The 14,133-nt window shown below is 40.0% G+C and overlaps 1 protein-coding gene across 25 annotated transcripts in view; it reads left to right on the forward strand.

Moving 5' to 3' along the window:
- nfasca (neurofascin homolog (chicken) a) overlaps positions 1 to 14,133 on the forward strand; it is a 252,025-nt gene that overhangs the window by 138,920 nt on the left and 98,972 nt on the right. For all 25 annotated transcript variants that reach the window (XR_007035485.1, XR_007035484.1, XM_047348117.1 and 22 more), the window contains 4 exons: positions 2,044 to 2,155; positions 2,820 to 3,004; positions 3,084 to 3,215; positions 11,012 to 11,155. Coding sequence is in view for 23 of the 25 variants with exons in the window: in XM_047348117.1 (XP_047204073.1) it covers positions 2,044 to 2,155; positions 2,820 to 3,004; positions 3,084 to 3,215; positions 11,012 to 11,155 (573 nt within the window). In the remaining 2 variants the exon portion in view is untranslated. The remainder of the gene's footprint in view (positions 1 to 2,043; positions 2,156 to 2,819; positions 3,005 to 3,083; positions 3,216 to 11,011; positions 11,156 to 14,133) is intronic.

Here is a 14,133-nt window from a genome sequence, read left to right on the forward strand (position 1 = left end):
GTCACAGTGGCCTACTACCTGTTAATCCCTTAGTTCCTTTTAAAAGTAACATGGTCTGCACTTTGATCTGATTGCTTATTCAAGCTGAATCTTACCTAAACTAACTGCTTAATCTACTAACTCTTTACATATAAACTTTTCATTGCTCTGCTCCTACATGTTTTTGGTTTTAGGTTAAAACAATGTTTGCTGATGATCTAGTGTATGATTTATTCATGAATAAGTATTTTATGAACACATTGTAAGGCAAGGCAAGTTTATTTATATAGCACCTTTCAAGTGCTTTACATAAGGAATTGTAATAAAGTAAATAATGTTTCTTATGTTTTCTAATAGTTTCATCCTCCAGGTGAATTGTGCATTTTTGTACCTAAGCAACTAACATCTTACTTTCAAAAATGCATATTTGCTATGCTTTGGACCATTTGATTATGGGTTAAAACTCAGCTTACGGCAACCTCCTGAGGCATCTGGAAAAAAGTAATGAGAGACTTTTTTAATTCCATGCCAGCTCTGATGTCACCTAGATTAATCAGATGTCAAGGTTAGGGTCAGTGGAGGAGAACATTCTAATAAAAAGTTAGTGTCTGGAACAAGATACACCCATGGATGAGAACAGAAAATATTGAATAGCTGGGATTCCACTTTACCTTCAAGACATGAAGACAGGTCAGGGGTGATCTATAATTATCATAAGCATCAGAGAATACTGAGAATCCAAGACACATAGAGAAGCCTAGTTGAGCTGATTACAAGGAAACATCTGCCTTCAGATATACGATTCTTACTAAGCTGGAAACTCTAGGCCTATGACCTCTGCCAGTGCGAAATTATAAAAATATGTTATGCATATTCATGAAACCAAACATGCTAAATGGGTTGGGCCTTCTATTTTGCCAATTTGACAGATGTAATCCTTGTTGCACCTGGTTAGATCAGCTTTGCACGTGCTATCAAGTTTGCACGTTTTCATACATGCAAACGTTAAGTGAATCAGGCCTTAAGAACCTTCACAGAGAGCTTGATGGTAATGTCTAGTTTATAACAATTTGATGCTCTATCTCAACTAATTTTCTGCCTGCATCTGAAATTTTCATGGAACCATCATGGAAAAATAAGCTTGTTGAACGTTCTAGTAATTGCCAGAAAGGGCTGGACCAAAGAATAGTACAGAGGCACTAGGTTATGGTAGAACAAGAGCAAAGAAGGTCTGGATCCAACATACCCGTCAGAACCCAAGATACAGGTTGTCCAAAGACGTCCCTGAAATAGTCCGAGACACAGCTTCCTAAACTTGACTAATATACAGATGATAGTTGCCAGGGTTGTAGTGTTTCAAGGTTGCTGCGTATTTGAAAAGTTCTCTAGAATCGCTTTAGCTTCCCAGTATATTAGCTTGATCTATCAAACCCTTTATCCTTAACAGTTTACTCTTGTTAGTGTTCTTTATGCTGTCACTAACAGTAGATCCATCTCATCCACTCCTGTTTACTTGTGTCCATTGAGATTCATACCCCAACACCCCAAAGGTTGGTGGGAAAATAATTTTGCACACTTCTTCCATTCTGTATCTCCTTACTGACTTGATTTTATCTTTGTAGTAGTTGCAAATGATAATTATCTTTCCTTATCTTCTTCTTTTGTAACCTGAAATGTTTTGCACAAAGTCACCAATATTTACACACCAAACATTTTTTCAGCATATCTGCCTCAGAGTCCTTGTGTCTTGCGTAATTTACCATTACCATTGCAATCGCTGCTCCTTGGGAAACCAAGAGGGTATATTGAGAGTGGTGTTGTATGTGTCTTTTTTAATGTCTTCCCTTGAGACAAAACCAAGGATGTTAGCTTCTTTCTCAGCTGCTTTTCCTCACTGCTAACTTCAGCAAGAGATGAAACAGAGCCTCAAGGGAATTATCAGAATAATATTGTTAGATGATGTGACAGGGAGGATGTTTAGCTACTTGTAGGAAGTAACTCATGCTGCAGGCAAAATGAATATGTTTGTGCACATATTAAGCTGTAATAATTTCTCATTTACAGGCCGCAAAGTAGCAGAGTCCAAGCCAACCTTCCTTTCTCCCTCAGGGAATGAAAGCTCCAAAATGGTGCTACGAGATGAGCAACTGTTGTTGGAGTGTATCGCTGCTGGGCTGTGAGCATGCACACACACACACACACACACACACACACACACACACTTGTGGGTATTTTTACAATTTCTTTACTGTTTTTTTGGTCTTTATGTTTTGCCCTCTTAATCTCTTTTCGTTGTTCTTGTTGTTGTTCAAAGTTTTCCTTAGTTTATTATTTTATGTTGTAGTGTTCTAAATCCATTTAGAGTGAATTTCCTGTTGGATTTCTATTACTCAGCTGGACTTCTCTGTGTTCCTGCTCATCTGTGTTAATTAGCCTCCTTCCCTCAGTTGCTCTGCATTCTCACTGTGGCTTCACAATTAATCTAAGTAGCTCTTATGGTTCACTGGTCTATTCTCCATTCTGTCTCTGTATTTAAACTCTGGTTTTCATTGTTCACTACTGGATTCTGCTGTTGCCTGCCTTTTTTTGTGTCAGTTGTAACTGTTGCCAGTTATTGCTTGACCTCTACCTATGTTCTGTGTCCTGTCTCTCCGTGTAAGTTACCAGTTCCGTTACCATTAAACATTTCTGCTCACCATGCAGCTCCCAAGTTCCTCTTTGCACTTCAGTTCTGTGAAAATTCAGCAATCCATGACAACACTGTTGATTTCTAACCCATTCATTTGTTGTTTTGGAAGAGACATTGTTTCTTTTCGTTTCCCCTCCTGTTTTCCTTGCAGTCCGACCCCCATTATAAAGTGGTTTAAGAGGGGTGGAGACCTGCCCGCACAAAAGGTGAAATTTGAGAACTACAACAAGACCCTGAAAATTCTCAGTGTATCAGAGGAGGATGGTGGGAATTATGTTTGCATGGCAGTCAACCGTCTAGGCAGCTTTCACCATTCCATCAATGTTCAAGTTGAAGGTGAGGATGACAGAAATAAAGTATTTGGAGTAACATATTAAGGAAATAATGAGCTAAACTGTCTCCTTTTGTCCCCAAGCGGCTCCTTACTGGTTAGACAGACCTACAAACCTGGTGCTAGCCCCAGAAGAGAATGGCCGTCTGGTGTGTCGAGCCAACGGCAACCCTAAACCCAACATTCAGTGGCTTATCAATGGAGAGCCAATAGAAAGTACGGCTTCTTTCAGACTCATTTGTATTTTACCTTTAGTTCTTTATTATTTTTATTATTTTTGGGAGAAAGTACATTAAGAAACATGATTACTTAAATCTGCCATGTAAAAGGTATAGATCTACCCATATAGTATAATATTTATGTGGTGTCTTTATGTATTGTACTTAATTCCAATTAAAAGGGGATTTTACAACCCCTGACGGCTAAACTCTTGTGCACGTTTTTCAACTAAAATTATTCACCAAAGAAGTCATTCAAACCTTTTAAATACAAGCAATATTTCAGCTCATTTTTGAAAATTAAAAAATATCTTTAGTAAAAATTGTGCAATAACTTTTTACACAATATTTTTGTACATATTCTTGAACAGTAATGTAATCCTCCTGTTGATTGTAGCTCGTCAGAAATGTAGATGTAAACTAGAAAAAATTGCATTTCCTGTGAAAATGCAGTGTGAATGCTATAAGCTGAATTCTTTAGCTGAAAGCTTGCAGAAACAAGCTTAAGTAAACTGCAGAAAATCTGCTGAATTGTAAAGAATGAGCAGGAAATTGAAATGCGAATGTTCTGTACTGAAACCTGGCTGAAAGAAGATTAGGTTGACAGGACTATGTTGGCTAAAATTCAGTAAATTAGCAGATAACAAGAGTTGGCACAAAGAAGCTTACGTTGACAGCAGAAAATCTGCTAAAATCTGATAAATTAGCATAAATGGCAGAAACATTAGCAAAGAAAAATGGTCATCTGAACTGTTCAAGTAGGAAGACTATGAGCCAAAAAACAGCTTAACAAGCTAATGTTACCTCAAAACTAGTTGTTGAAACAATATTATAACAGCATTGTATAAGCTGAAATTAGCTAAAATGCAAATGCTAGCTAAAATGATAACAGCAGCATTTTGGCTAACACTAGCATGTTGGCTAATAGTATCTCACTGTTAGCCCACATGCTAATATGGTAATTTAGGCTTATAAGTGAAAATTAGCCTAAATGCTAACATTAGCATGTGGGCTAACACTACCATGTTGGGTCACATTAACTTACTCCATTCAATATGTTCTTTTAGCCCTATAAGTGAAAATAAGCCTAAATGCTAACATTGACTTAAATGCTAACATTAGCATGTTGGCTAACACTAGCATGTTGGGTAATATTGATGTACTCCATTCAATATTTTAATTTAGCCCTGTAAATGAAAATAAGCCTAAATGCTAATGTTAGCTTAAATGCTAAAATTAGCATTTTTTAAATTGCCCTTTAAGATTAATTACTGTTGTCTAGCTGTTGGAACAGCAGTACATGCTGTTTAAGTAAAATGGCTGTCATGTCGATGCCTCCTATGAAGATGGTCAAAGGATTTTTGGAAGGGTCAGGTTTAGGCCATAGAAATGCATGAAAATGAATGTAAGTCAATGCAAAGTCCTCAAAAAGATAGCTAAACATGAATGTGTGTGTGTGTGTGGGTCCAAGTGTGAGACATGGAGAGAAGAGAGGTAGAAAGAAATACATAGTCACATACATTTTCACTCTCAAACAAACCTACTTCACGAGAAAATGATAAAAGGTATCCAAAACCTTTTTGTACCATAGGTATCACCAGGGATCGGTGAACAATCCTGGAGATTTTTGTGTGTCTATATAAATTCGTGTAGGAGATGTGACAATGTAGAAAAGTGGATAATTTTGAAATTTTTCAATTTTAAGCGATTTTGGGAAGGACAGATTTGGTACTTTGTACTAATGCCTATATTCAAAAGTCTATGAAATTGTCCTTTAAATTATTCACTCTTGTTCAGGTGTTGGAAGAGCAGTAACAGCTGTTTAAGTAGCTGACATCAAACGGTCGCTGTTTTGATGCTCCACTGGGACCTATGGAGATTATCATCATAAGTCACAGAGTAGTGGGTTCATTCGGGTTCTGATAGAGATTGGAACTGGTTATGATGGGAGCTGGTTCCTGATTCTGACAGAGGGTTCCTCCTGGATCTGGTGAAGATTTGTACCTGATTCTGATAGTTTGGACTTGTTTCTGATGGATGCTTGTACATGGTTCTGGTGTAGATTTGTTCAAGGTTCTTATGGAGATTTTTGCCAGGTTCTGGTGGAGTTGGGACCTGGTTTTGATTAAGATTTCTTCCTGGTTCTGATGACGATTTGTACAAGGTTCTGATGGATGTTTCTTCCTGGTTCTGATAGATTTGACCTGGTTCTGATAGACTTTGGACCTAGTTGGGATGGAGGTTTGTACATGGTTCTGATGAAGATTCGTACCAGGTTCTGATGGAGTTTGGGTGTGGTTCTTATAGAGGTTTCCTCCTGGTTCTGATGGAATTTAGATCTGGTTCTGATGAATATTTCTCCTTGGCTCTTATCGAATTGGACCTGCTTCAGATGGAGATTTGTACATGGTTCTGATGAAGATTTGTACCTGGTTCTGATAGTTTCCATCTGTTTCTGATGGAGTTTGAATGAGGTTCTGATGGAGTTTGGGTCTGGTTCTGATGAAGACTTGTTCCAGGTTCTGATGGATATTGGACAAGGTTCTGATAGAGGACCTTCCTGGTTCTGGCAGATTTTGGACCTTTTTCTGATGGAAGGTTCCTAACTGGTTCTGATGGACATTTCCTCTTGGTTCTGATGGAGTTTTTGTCTGGTTCTGATATAGACTTGTTCCAGGTTCTGATGCTCTAACAGCCTATATGCTAAAGTCTATGAAATTGCCTTTTAAATTTAATCACTGTTTTCTAGCTGTTAGAACAGCAGTACATGCCGTTCAAGTACTCAACACAAAATGGCCGCCATGTAGTTGCCTTCTATGAAGATGGTCAAAGGGTTAGGGGTCGGGTCAGGTTTAGGCCATAGAAACGAATGAAAATGAATGGGAGCTGCTTCCTGATTCTTCCTGATCCTCCTGGATCTGGTGAAGATTTGTACCTGATTCTGATAGTTCGGACTTGTTTCTGATGGATGCTTGTACATGGTTCTGGTGTAGATTTGTTCAAGGTTCTTATGGAGATTTTTGCCAGGTTCTGGTGGAGTTGGGACCTGGATTTGATTAAGATTTCTTCCTGGAAGTCATTGCAAAGTCCTCAAAAAGATAGTAATCAATGGATGTGTGTGTGGCTCTGCCAGACGTTCCCAGCAGACCCTCACTACGCAGGCCCGAGCGCATAGTGAGGGTCTGCTGGGAACGTCTGGCACAGCCCTCGGCCAGGGATGTATTCAACTCTCACCTCTGGGAGAGCTTTGACCAGATTCCGAGGGCTGTTGGAGACATAGAGTTCGAATGGACCATGTTCTCCACATCTATTGTCGATGCTGCTGCCCGTAGCTGCGGCTGTAAGGTCTGCGGTGCCTGTCGCGGTGGCAATCCCCGAACCCGGTGGTGGACACCGGCAGTAAGGGACGCTGTCAAGCTGAAGAAGGAGTCCTATCAGCTGAGGTTGGCTCGTGGGACTCCTGAGGTGGCTGACGGGTACCGTGGGGCCAAGCGTGCTGCGGCCCAAGGTTCTTATGGAGATTTTTGCCAGGTTCTGGTGCAGTTGGGACCTGGTTTTGATTAAGATTTTTTCCTGGTTCTGATGAAGATTTGTACAAGGTTCTGATGAATGTTTCTTCCTGGTTCTGATAGGTTTGACCTGGTTCTGGTAGAATTTGGACATGGTTGGGATGGAGGTTTGTACATTGTTCTGGTTCTGATGGAGGGCTCCTAACTGTTTCTGATGAAGAATTCCTCCTGGTTCTCATACAGTTTGCATCTGATTCTGATGGATTTTGGACAAGGTTCTGATAGAGGATCTTCCTGGTTCTGGCAGATTTTGGACCTGGTTTTGATGGAAGGTTCCTAACTGGTTCTGATAGAGACTTGTTCCAGGTTCTGATGTGCTAACAGCCTATATGCAAAACTCTATGAAATTGCCTTTTAAATGTAATCACTGTTGTCTAGCTGTTGGAACAGCAGTACATGCTTTTTAAGTACTCGACACAAAATGGCCGCCGTGTAGTTGCTTCCTATGAAGATGGTCAAAGGGTTAGGGGTCGGGTCAGGTTTAGGCCATAGAAATGAATGAAAAACAATGGAAGTCAATGCAAAGTCCTCACAAAGCAAGCAAAACAGGAATGTGTGTGTTTGTGTGTCAGGACTCTTGTGTGTGTCTGAGTAGGAGACAGGGAGAGAAGAAGGGCAGAGTCACATACTGACATATACAGTGCAAGATACACAGTGCTATAAATAGAACAGTGAGGAGTGAATCAGCCAATCAGCAAAGAGTGTCAGTGTAATTTGACACCTGCAGCATTTCTAATGCAGCACCTCACTATCGTCTCCCCGTGGCCTGGGCTTTTAACATGGAGGTGCATGCTCCCGAACTACCGCCCATAACTCGGAAACCGTAAGGGCTATCGATATCATTTTTGGACCGTTTTTCACATAACGGACAGGGGAACGGGAATGCTGACATTTTTTTATTAAAAATATAATATTAAAGGCAACACTAGGTGAAAATAAAGAGAAAAACACAAAAATGCCTGAACATGCTCTCGAACAACGTCTAATAACTCGGAAACTACAGGTCCTTCTCAAAAATTAGCATATTGTGATAAAGTTCATTATTTTCCATAATGTCATGATGAAAATTTAACATTCATATATTTTAGATTCATTGCACACTAACTGAAATATTTCAGGTCTTTCATTGTCTTAATACGGATGATTTTGGCATACAGCTCATGAAAACCCAAAATTCCTATCTCACAAAATTAGCATATCATTAAAAGGGTCTCTAAACGAGCTATGAACCTAATCATCTGAATCAACGAGTTAACTCTAAACACCTGCAAAAGATTCCTGAGGCCTTTAAAACTCCTAGCCTGGTTCATCACTCAAAACCCCAATCATGGGTAACACTGCCGACCTGACTGCTGTCCAGAAGGCCACTATTGACACCCTCAAGCAAGAGGGTAAGACACAGAAAGAAATTTCTGAACGAATAGGCTGTTCCCAGAGTGCTGTATCAAGGCACCTCAGTGGGAAGTCTGTGGGAAGGAAAATGTGTAGCAGAAAACGCTGCACAACGAGAAGAGGTGACCGGACCTTGAGGAAGATTGTGGAGAAGGGCTGATTCCAGACCTTGGGGGACCTGCGGAAGCAGTGGACTGAGTCTGGAGTAGAAACATCCAGAGCCACCGTGCACAGGCGTGTGCAGGAAATGGGCTACAGGTGCCGCATTCCCCAGACCTGGGCTACAGAGAAGCAGCACTGGACTGTTGCTCAGTGGTCCAAAGTACTTTTTTCGGATGAAAGCAAATTCTGCATGTCATTCGGAAATCAAGGTGCCAGAGTCTGGAGGAAGACTGGGGAGAAGGAAATGCCAAAATGCCAGAAGTCCAGTGTCAAGTACCCACAGTCAATGCAGCTAGCTATCAGGAGATTTTGGAGCACTTCATGCTTCCATCTGCTGAAAAGCTTTATGGAGATGAAGATTTCATTTTTCATCACGACCTGGCACCTGCTCACAGTGCCAAAACCATTGGTAAATGGTTTACTGACCATGGTATCACTGTGCTCAATTGGCCTGCCAATTCTCCTGACCTGAACCCCATAGAGAATCTGTGGGATATTGTGAAGAGAATGTTGAGAGACTCAAGACCCAACACTCTGGATGAGCTAAAGGCCGCTATCGAAGCATCCTGGGCCTCCATAAGACCTCAGCAGTGCCACAGGCTGATTGCCTCCATGCCACGCCGCATTGAAGCAGTCATTTCTGCAAAAGGATTCCCGACCAAGTATTGAGTGCATAACTGTACATGATTATTTGAAGGTTGACGTTTTTTGTATTAAAAACACTTTTCTTTTATTGGTCGGATGAAATATGCTAATTTTGTGAGATAGGAATTTTGGGTTTTCATGAGCTGTATGCCACAATCATCCGTATTAAGACAATAAAAGACCTGAAATATTTCAGTTAGTGTGCAATGAATCTAAAATATATGAATGTTAAATTTTCATCATGACATTATGGAAAATAATTACAATTATTACAATATGCTAATATTTTGAGAAGGACCAGTACACTGCTCAAAAAAATAAAGGGAACACTTAAACAACACAATTTAACTCCAAGTAAATCAAACTTCTGTGAAATAAAACTGTCCACTTAGGAAGCAACACTGATTGACAATCAATTTCATATGCTGTTGTGCAAATGGATTAGACAACAGGGGGAAATCTTTGGCGATTAGCAAGACACACTCAATAAAGGAGTGGTTCTGCAGGTGGGGACCACAGACCACTTCTCAGTACCTATGCTTTCTGGCTGATGTTTTGGTCACTTTTGAATGTTGGTGGTGCTTTCATACTCGTGGTAGCATGAGACGGACTCTACAACCCACACAAGATGTGGCAAGAAGGTTTGCTGTGTCTGTCAGCGTAGTGTCCAGAGCCAGTACATCAGGAGACGTGGAGGAGGCCGTAGGAGGGAAACAACCCAGCAGCAGGACCGCTACCTCCGCCTTTGTGCAACGAGGAACAGGAGTAGCACTGCCAGAGCCCTGCAAAATGACCTCCAGCAGGCCAAAAATGTGCATGTGTCTGCACAAACGGTTAGAAACCGACTGCATGAGGATGGTATAAGGGCCCAATGTCCACAAATGGGGGTTGTGCTCACAGCCCAACACCGTGCAGGACGCTTGGCATTTGCCAGAGAACACCAGGATTGGCAAATTCGCCACTGGCGCCCTGTGCTCTTCACAGATGAAAGCAGGTTTACACTGAGCACATGTGACAGACGTGACGGAGTCTGGAGACACCGTGGAGAGCGATCTGCTGCCTGCAACATCCTTCATGACCGGTTTGGCAGTGGGTCAGTAATGGTGTGGGGTGGCATTTCTTTGGAGGGCCGCATGGCCCTCCAAAGAAATGCCAGACTGTCCAGGAGTTGGCAAATGCTTTAGTCCAGGTCTGGGAGGAGATCTCTCAGGAGACCATCCGCCGTCTCATCAGGAGCATGCCAAGGCATTGTAGGGAGGTCATACAGACACGTGGAGGCCACACACAATACTGAGCCTCATTTTGACTTGTTTTAAGGACATTACATCAAAGTTGGATCAGCCTGTAGTGTGTTTTTCCATTTTAATTTTATGTGTGACTCCAAATCCAGGCCTCCATTGGTCAATAAATTTGATTTCCATTGATGATTTTTTGTGATTTTGTTGTCAGCATATTCAACTTTGTACAGAACAAAGTATTCAATGAGATGAGGATGTGTTATTTGAGTGCTTTGATGTGTTTTTTGAGCAGTGTATATATGATGACACTTCTTTAATTCAGCATAAAAAGGTTTTGGAAGATTATAGAAGTGGGAAGGTGTCAAAGTCCTAAAATAACTACACCAAAATTATTTCAGTGCCAAAACTAATTTTTTCTCTTAGCTGGATAGACTGCTTAATATCTGGCCTCTGTGTTTGCTCTAAACCCAAAGCAGAACAGCAGTAACACTTTTTGGTTTTTTATTTATTGCAATTCATATTATTGCGACATTCACCAAAATCGCATATAAACTATATTTTCCTAATATTGTGTAGCCCGAGTCCAGGTGTACTGCCTACTGTTCCTGGAGAGAGGTACCAGTTCCCTGTGACAATGCACAGACTAATCAAGTACAGAAAATGGATGAATGGATTCATGGATTAATAAAGTCTGCACTAAAAAAAAAGTTATTTTTTGTCATTTTAGCTATTTTTATACCTAGTTCTCTTGCTTTTCTCTTAATGTTTCTCTTTTTTTGTGACCACAGGTGCTCCACCAAGCACAAGCAGAGATTTGCTTGGTGATACTATTCTCTTTCGTGGGGTGCAGATTGGAAGTAGTGCGGTCTATCAGTGCAACGCCTCCAATCAGCATGGCTACCTGCTGGCCAATGCGTTTGTCAGTGTCCTTGGTGAGAAATGAGCAGTAACACTGAACTAAGCACTTAGAAAAAAATTTAAGTTGTACTTTAAAAAAAAAACTATGTCAAGTCAAGTGTATTTATATAGTGATTTTCAGCAACAAGGCCCTGAAAGCGCTGTGTGCAAAAATAGAGTTCAAAACACGAATTATTTTTTGAGTTTATCAGTTTGTTAAACCACTTTAACAGCAGTCATCCAGGCCCAGTTGTAACCTATAACTATTGCAGTTATTACAAATTGAATCTCAGTTAACATATTATAGCCAGCTTTGTGCACATGGTACTACTAGAAGGAGCCATCACAAGATGGGCAAACTGTAGTCATAAGCGGATGGACATGGTGAGTAAAAATATCCAGATAGGCTCTAGTGTTCAAACGATGCTCAACTGATACTCAGGAACCCAAACTCTGCCAGTAAAATATTCCCCACAACATTACATCTTCACCACCCTGAACCATTTATAAAAGACAGGATGGATCCTTGCTTTCATCTCAAATTCTGACCCCATCTGAATATTGTTGATGAAACTGAGACTCATTGGACCAGGAAACATTTTTCATTCCGTAATTATTCAGTTTTGGTGAAACTGTGTGAACTGTACCCTCGGTGTTCATACCATTCAGACATGGAATTTCACATACCTGGCTGCAATGAGTGGTTATTTAAGCCTTTCTATCATCTTAAACCAGTCTGTCCTTTCTCCTCTGACCTCTTACATCAACAAGGGATTGTCACCCACGAGGCTAGATGTATAACCATTTTTGAAATCATTACATCTACCAGAACTCTGAGTTCAAATAGCCAGTTGCTTTAGAATTTCCAAAGTCCAAGCAGAAACGTTTATAAATAAGGTTGACATGGACTTTAATAACTGCTGTTCTGTGAATATTTTCTCTTTTTTGGACATTTCTCTGTATAACTGATCACAACAACTGATCGGCTGTTTGTGAAAATCTGTGAATATACTCAGACCAGTCTGTCTGAAACCAACAATCATGTCAAGCACGTTCAAAGTTACTTAAATTCCCTTTCTTCCCCCATTCTGAGTCTTGTTTTAAACTTCAGTGAGTTTCACCACATCCAAATGCCTTAGTGCATGCAATGCATAATATACCACCAAAATATAATTAACACTTTTTAAATTACTTTTCTGATTTTATTTGGCTAAAACTGTGCCTAAATATTACTGCATTTTAGTTACACCACTACAGCTCTCACCAAAGATGAGCAGCTTTGAGGAAATTTATAGACAACCTGAAAATTGTGGCCCCATTAAAAACCAGTTGCCCAAACATATTCCTTAACCCTGGTTACTGGTGGCTCCAGCCGAGCAGTCAGACATCAGTGCAGAAAAGCAGAGCAAAAGTGGAAGAAAGACAGACTTGTAGGTTTCGTTTGAAATGTTAAAAGACAAGTATCAAAACACTGTAAAAAAATGAGAAAAACAACTATTTTTCTCAAGTAATTGTTCAGATTGTCATAATCCCCGTGCACTTTATAAGTCTATAAATTCCATTCTAAATGGCCCCCAGTCTACCTACCATCTTGACAGCCTCTACTGACACGTGTAATTATTTCCTTTGTTTCTTGTTAACATTTTCTCCAATAGTTTTTAAAATCAGTAATTTTAAAAACTATTGGAGAAAATTGTTTTTACCCAATTGAAAGAGTTTTTTGTGCACTAATGGCATTGGGGAGACTTTCCAGTCTGGTTTTAAACATTTACATTGCACAGAAACAGCACTGGTATAGGTTTTTAATAACATCCTTATAGCAAACTGTGATTCTTGTGCTTTTAGATCTTACAGCAGCGTTTGATACTGTGGACCACAGTATTCTTATTTCTCATTTGGAGCACTAGGTTGCTATTAAAGGTGCAGCACTAGATTAGCTTTGTTCCTATTCAGGGACTTAAAAAAGCTCAACAAGCTGATAAAGAAGGCTGGCTCTGTTCTGGGGTCTCCTCTGGAGATCATTGTGGAAAGACGGATTCTTTATAAAATGATGAACATTATGGAGAACCCTGAGCATCCTCTTCATGAGACTGTCCTACAACAACAGAGTGTCTTCAGTCAGAGGCTTCTTCAGATCTGCTGTAAGACGGAGCGCTACAGGAGATCCTTCCTGCCCACAGCCATCAGCATCTACAACGGCTCTTTGAGGAAACCTTCATAATATGAGCTATAACAACATTTAATTTCCCTTTGGGATTAATAAAGTATTTTTGAATTGAATTGAATTTTGAATTGAATTGAATTTGAGTGAGAGAAGGTTCAGCATTAGTATTAAAAAATTTCTGTCTGCCTCTGCCCCTTTTTCTTGCGTGATTCCTCAGTCTTCAGTTCTTTGTCCTCTTCTGATTTATTTATACCTACTCCTCTTGGGGTCCATATTTAGAAAACCTGGCCTCTTCTTTCATTGCTATGCAGATGACTGCCAGATATACCTACCTCTAATACCTGAATATCCATGCTCCATCCAACCCCTGTTGGATTGCCTTGAAGACGTCAAAGCTTGGATGGCGGTGAACTTTCTGAGCTTTAATAAAAGCAAAACAGAGGTTATTTTATTCAGGCCTAGCAGCACCTCACCCACCTATTAAATTAGGTTCCCTTGAGTCATATCTAATACAGAATGTAACAAATCTGGGAATAAATATGAACTCGTAATTTAAATTTGACAAACTAATCAGATCTGTTTTGCAAAACAATTTTTTTTCAGTTAATGCAAGTAGTAAACTCAAGCCAATTTTTTTAAGATACGACCTGGAGAAAATAATACATGCTTTATCAACTCGTCTTGACTACTGTAATGCACTTTATGCTGGTATCCCAAAAACCATTGTATTTTATGTGTTTTAAATGTCTGTTGGATATCTTGTTTTATCTCTTATTTATTCATTCATTCTAGTATGTACAGCACTTTGGCAAACTTGCTGTTTTTAAATGTGCTTTAAAAATAAAATGT

The sequence above is a fragment of the Girardinichthys multiradiatus genome, chromosome 20 (assembly GCF_021462225.1).
Source record: "Girardinichthys multiradiatus isolate DD_20200921_A chromosome 20, DD_fGirMul_XY1, whole genome shotgun sequence".
Lineage (NCBI taxonomy): Eukaryota > Metazoa > Chordata > Actinopteri > Cyprinodontiformes > Goodeidae > Girardinichthys > Girardinichthys multiradiatus.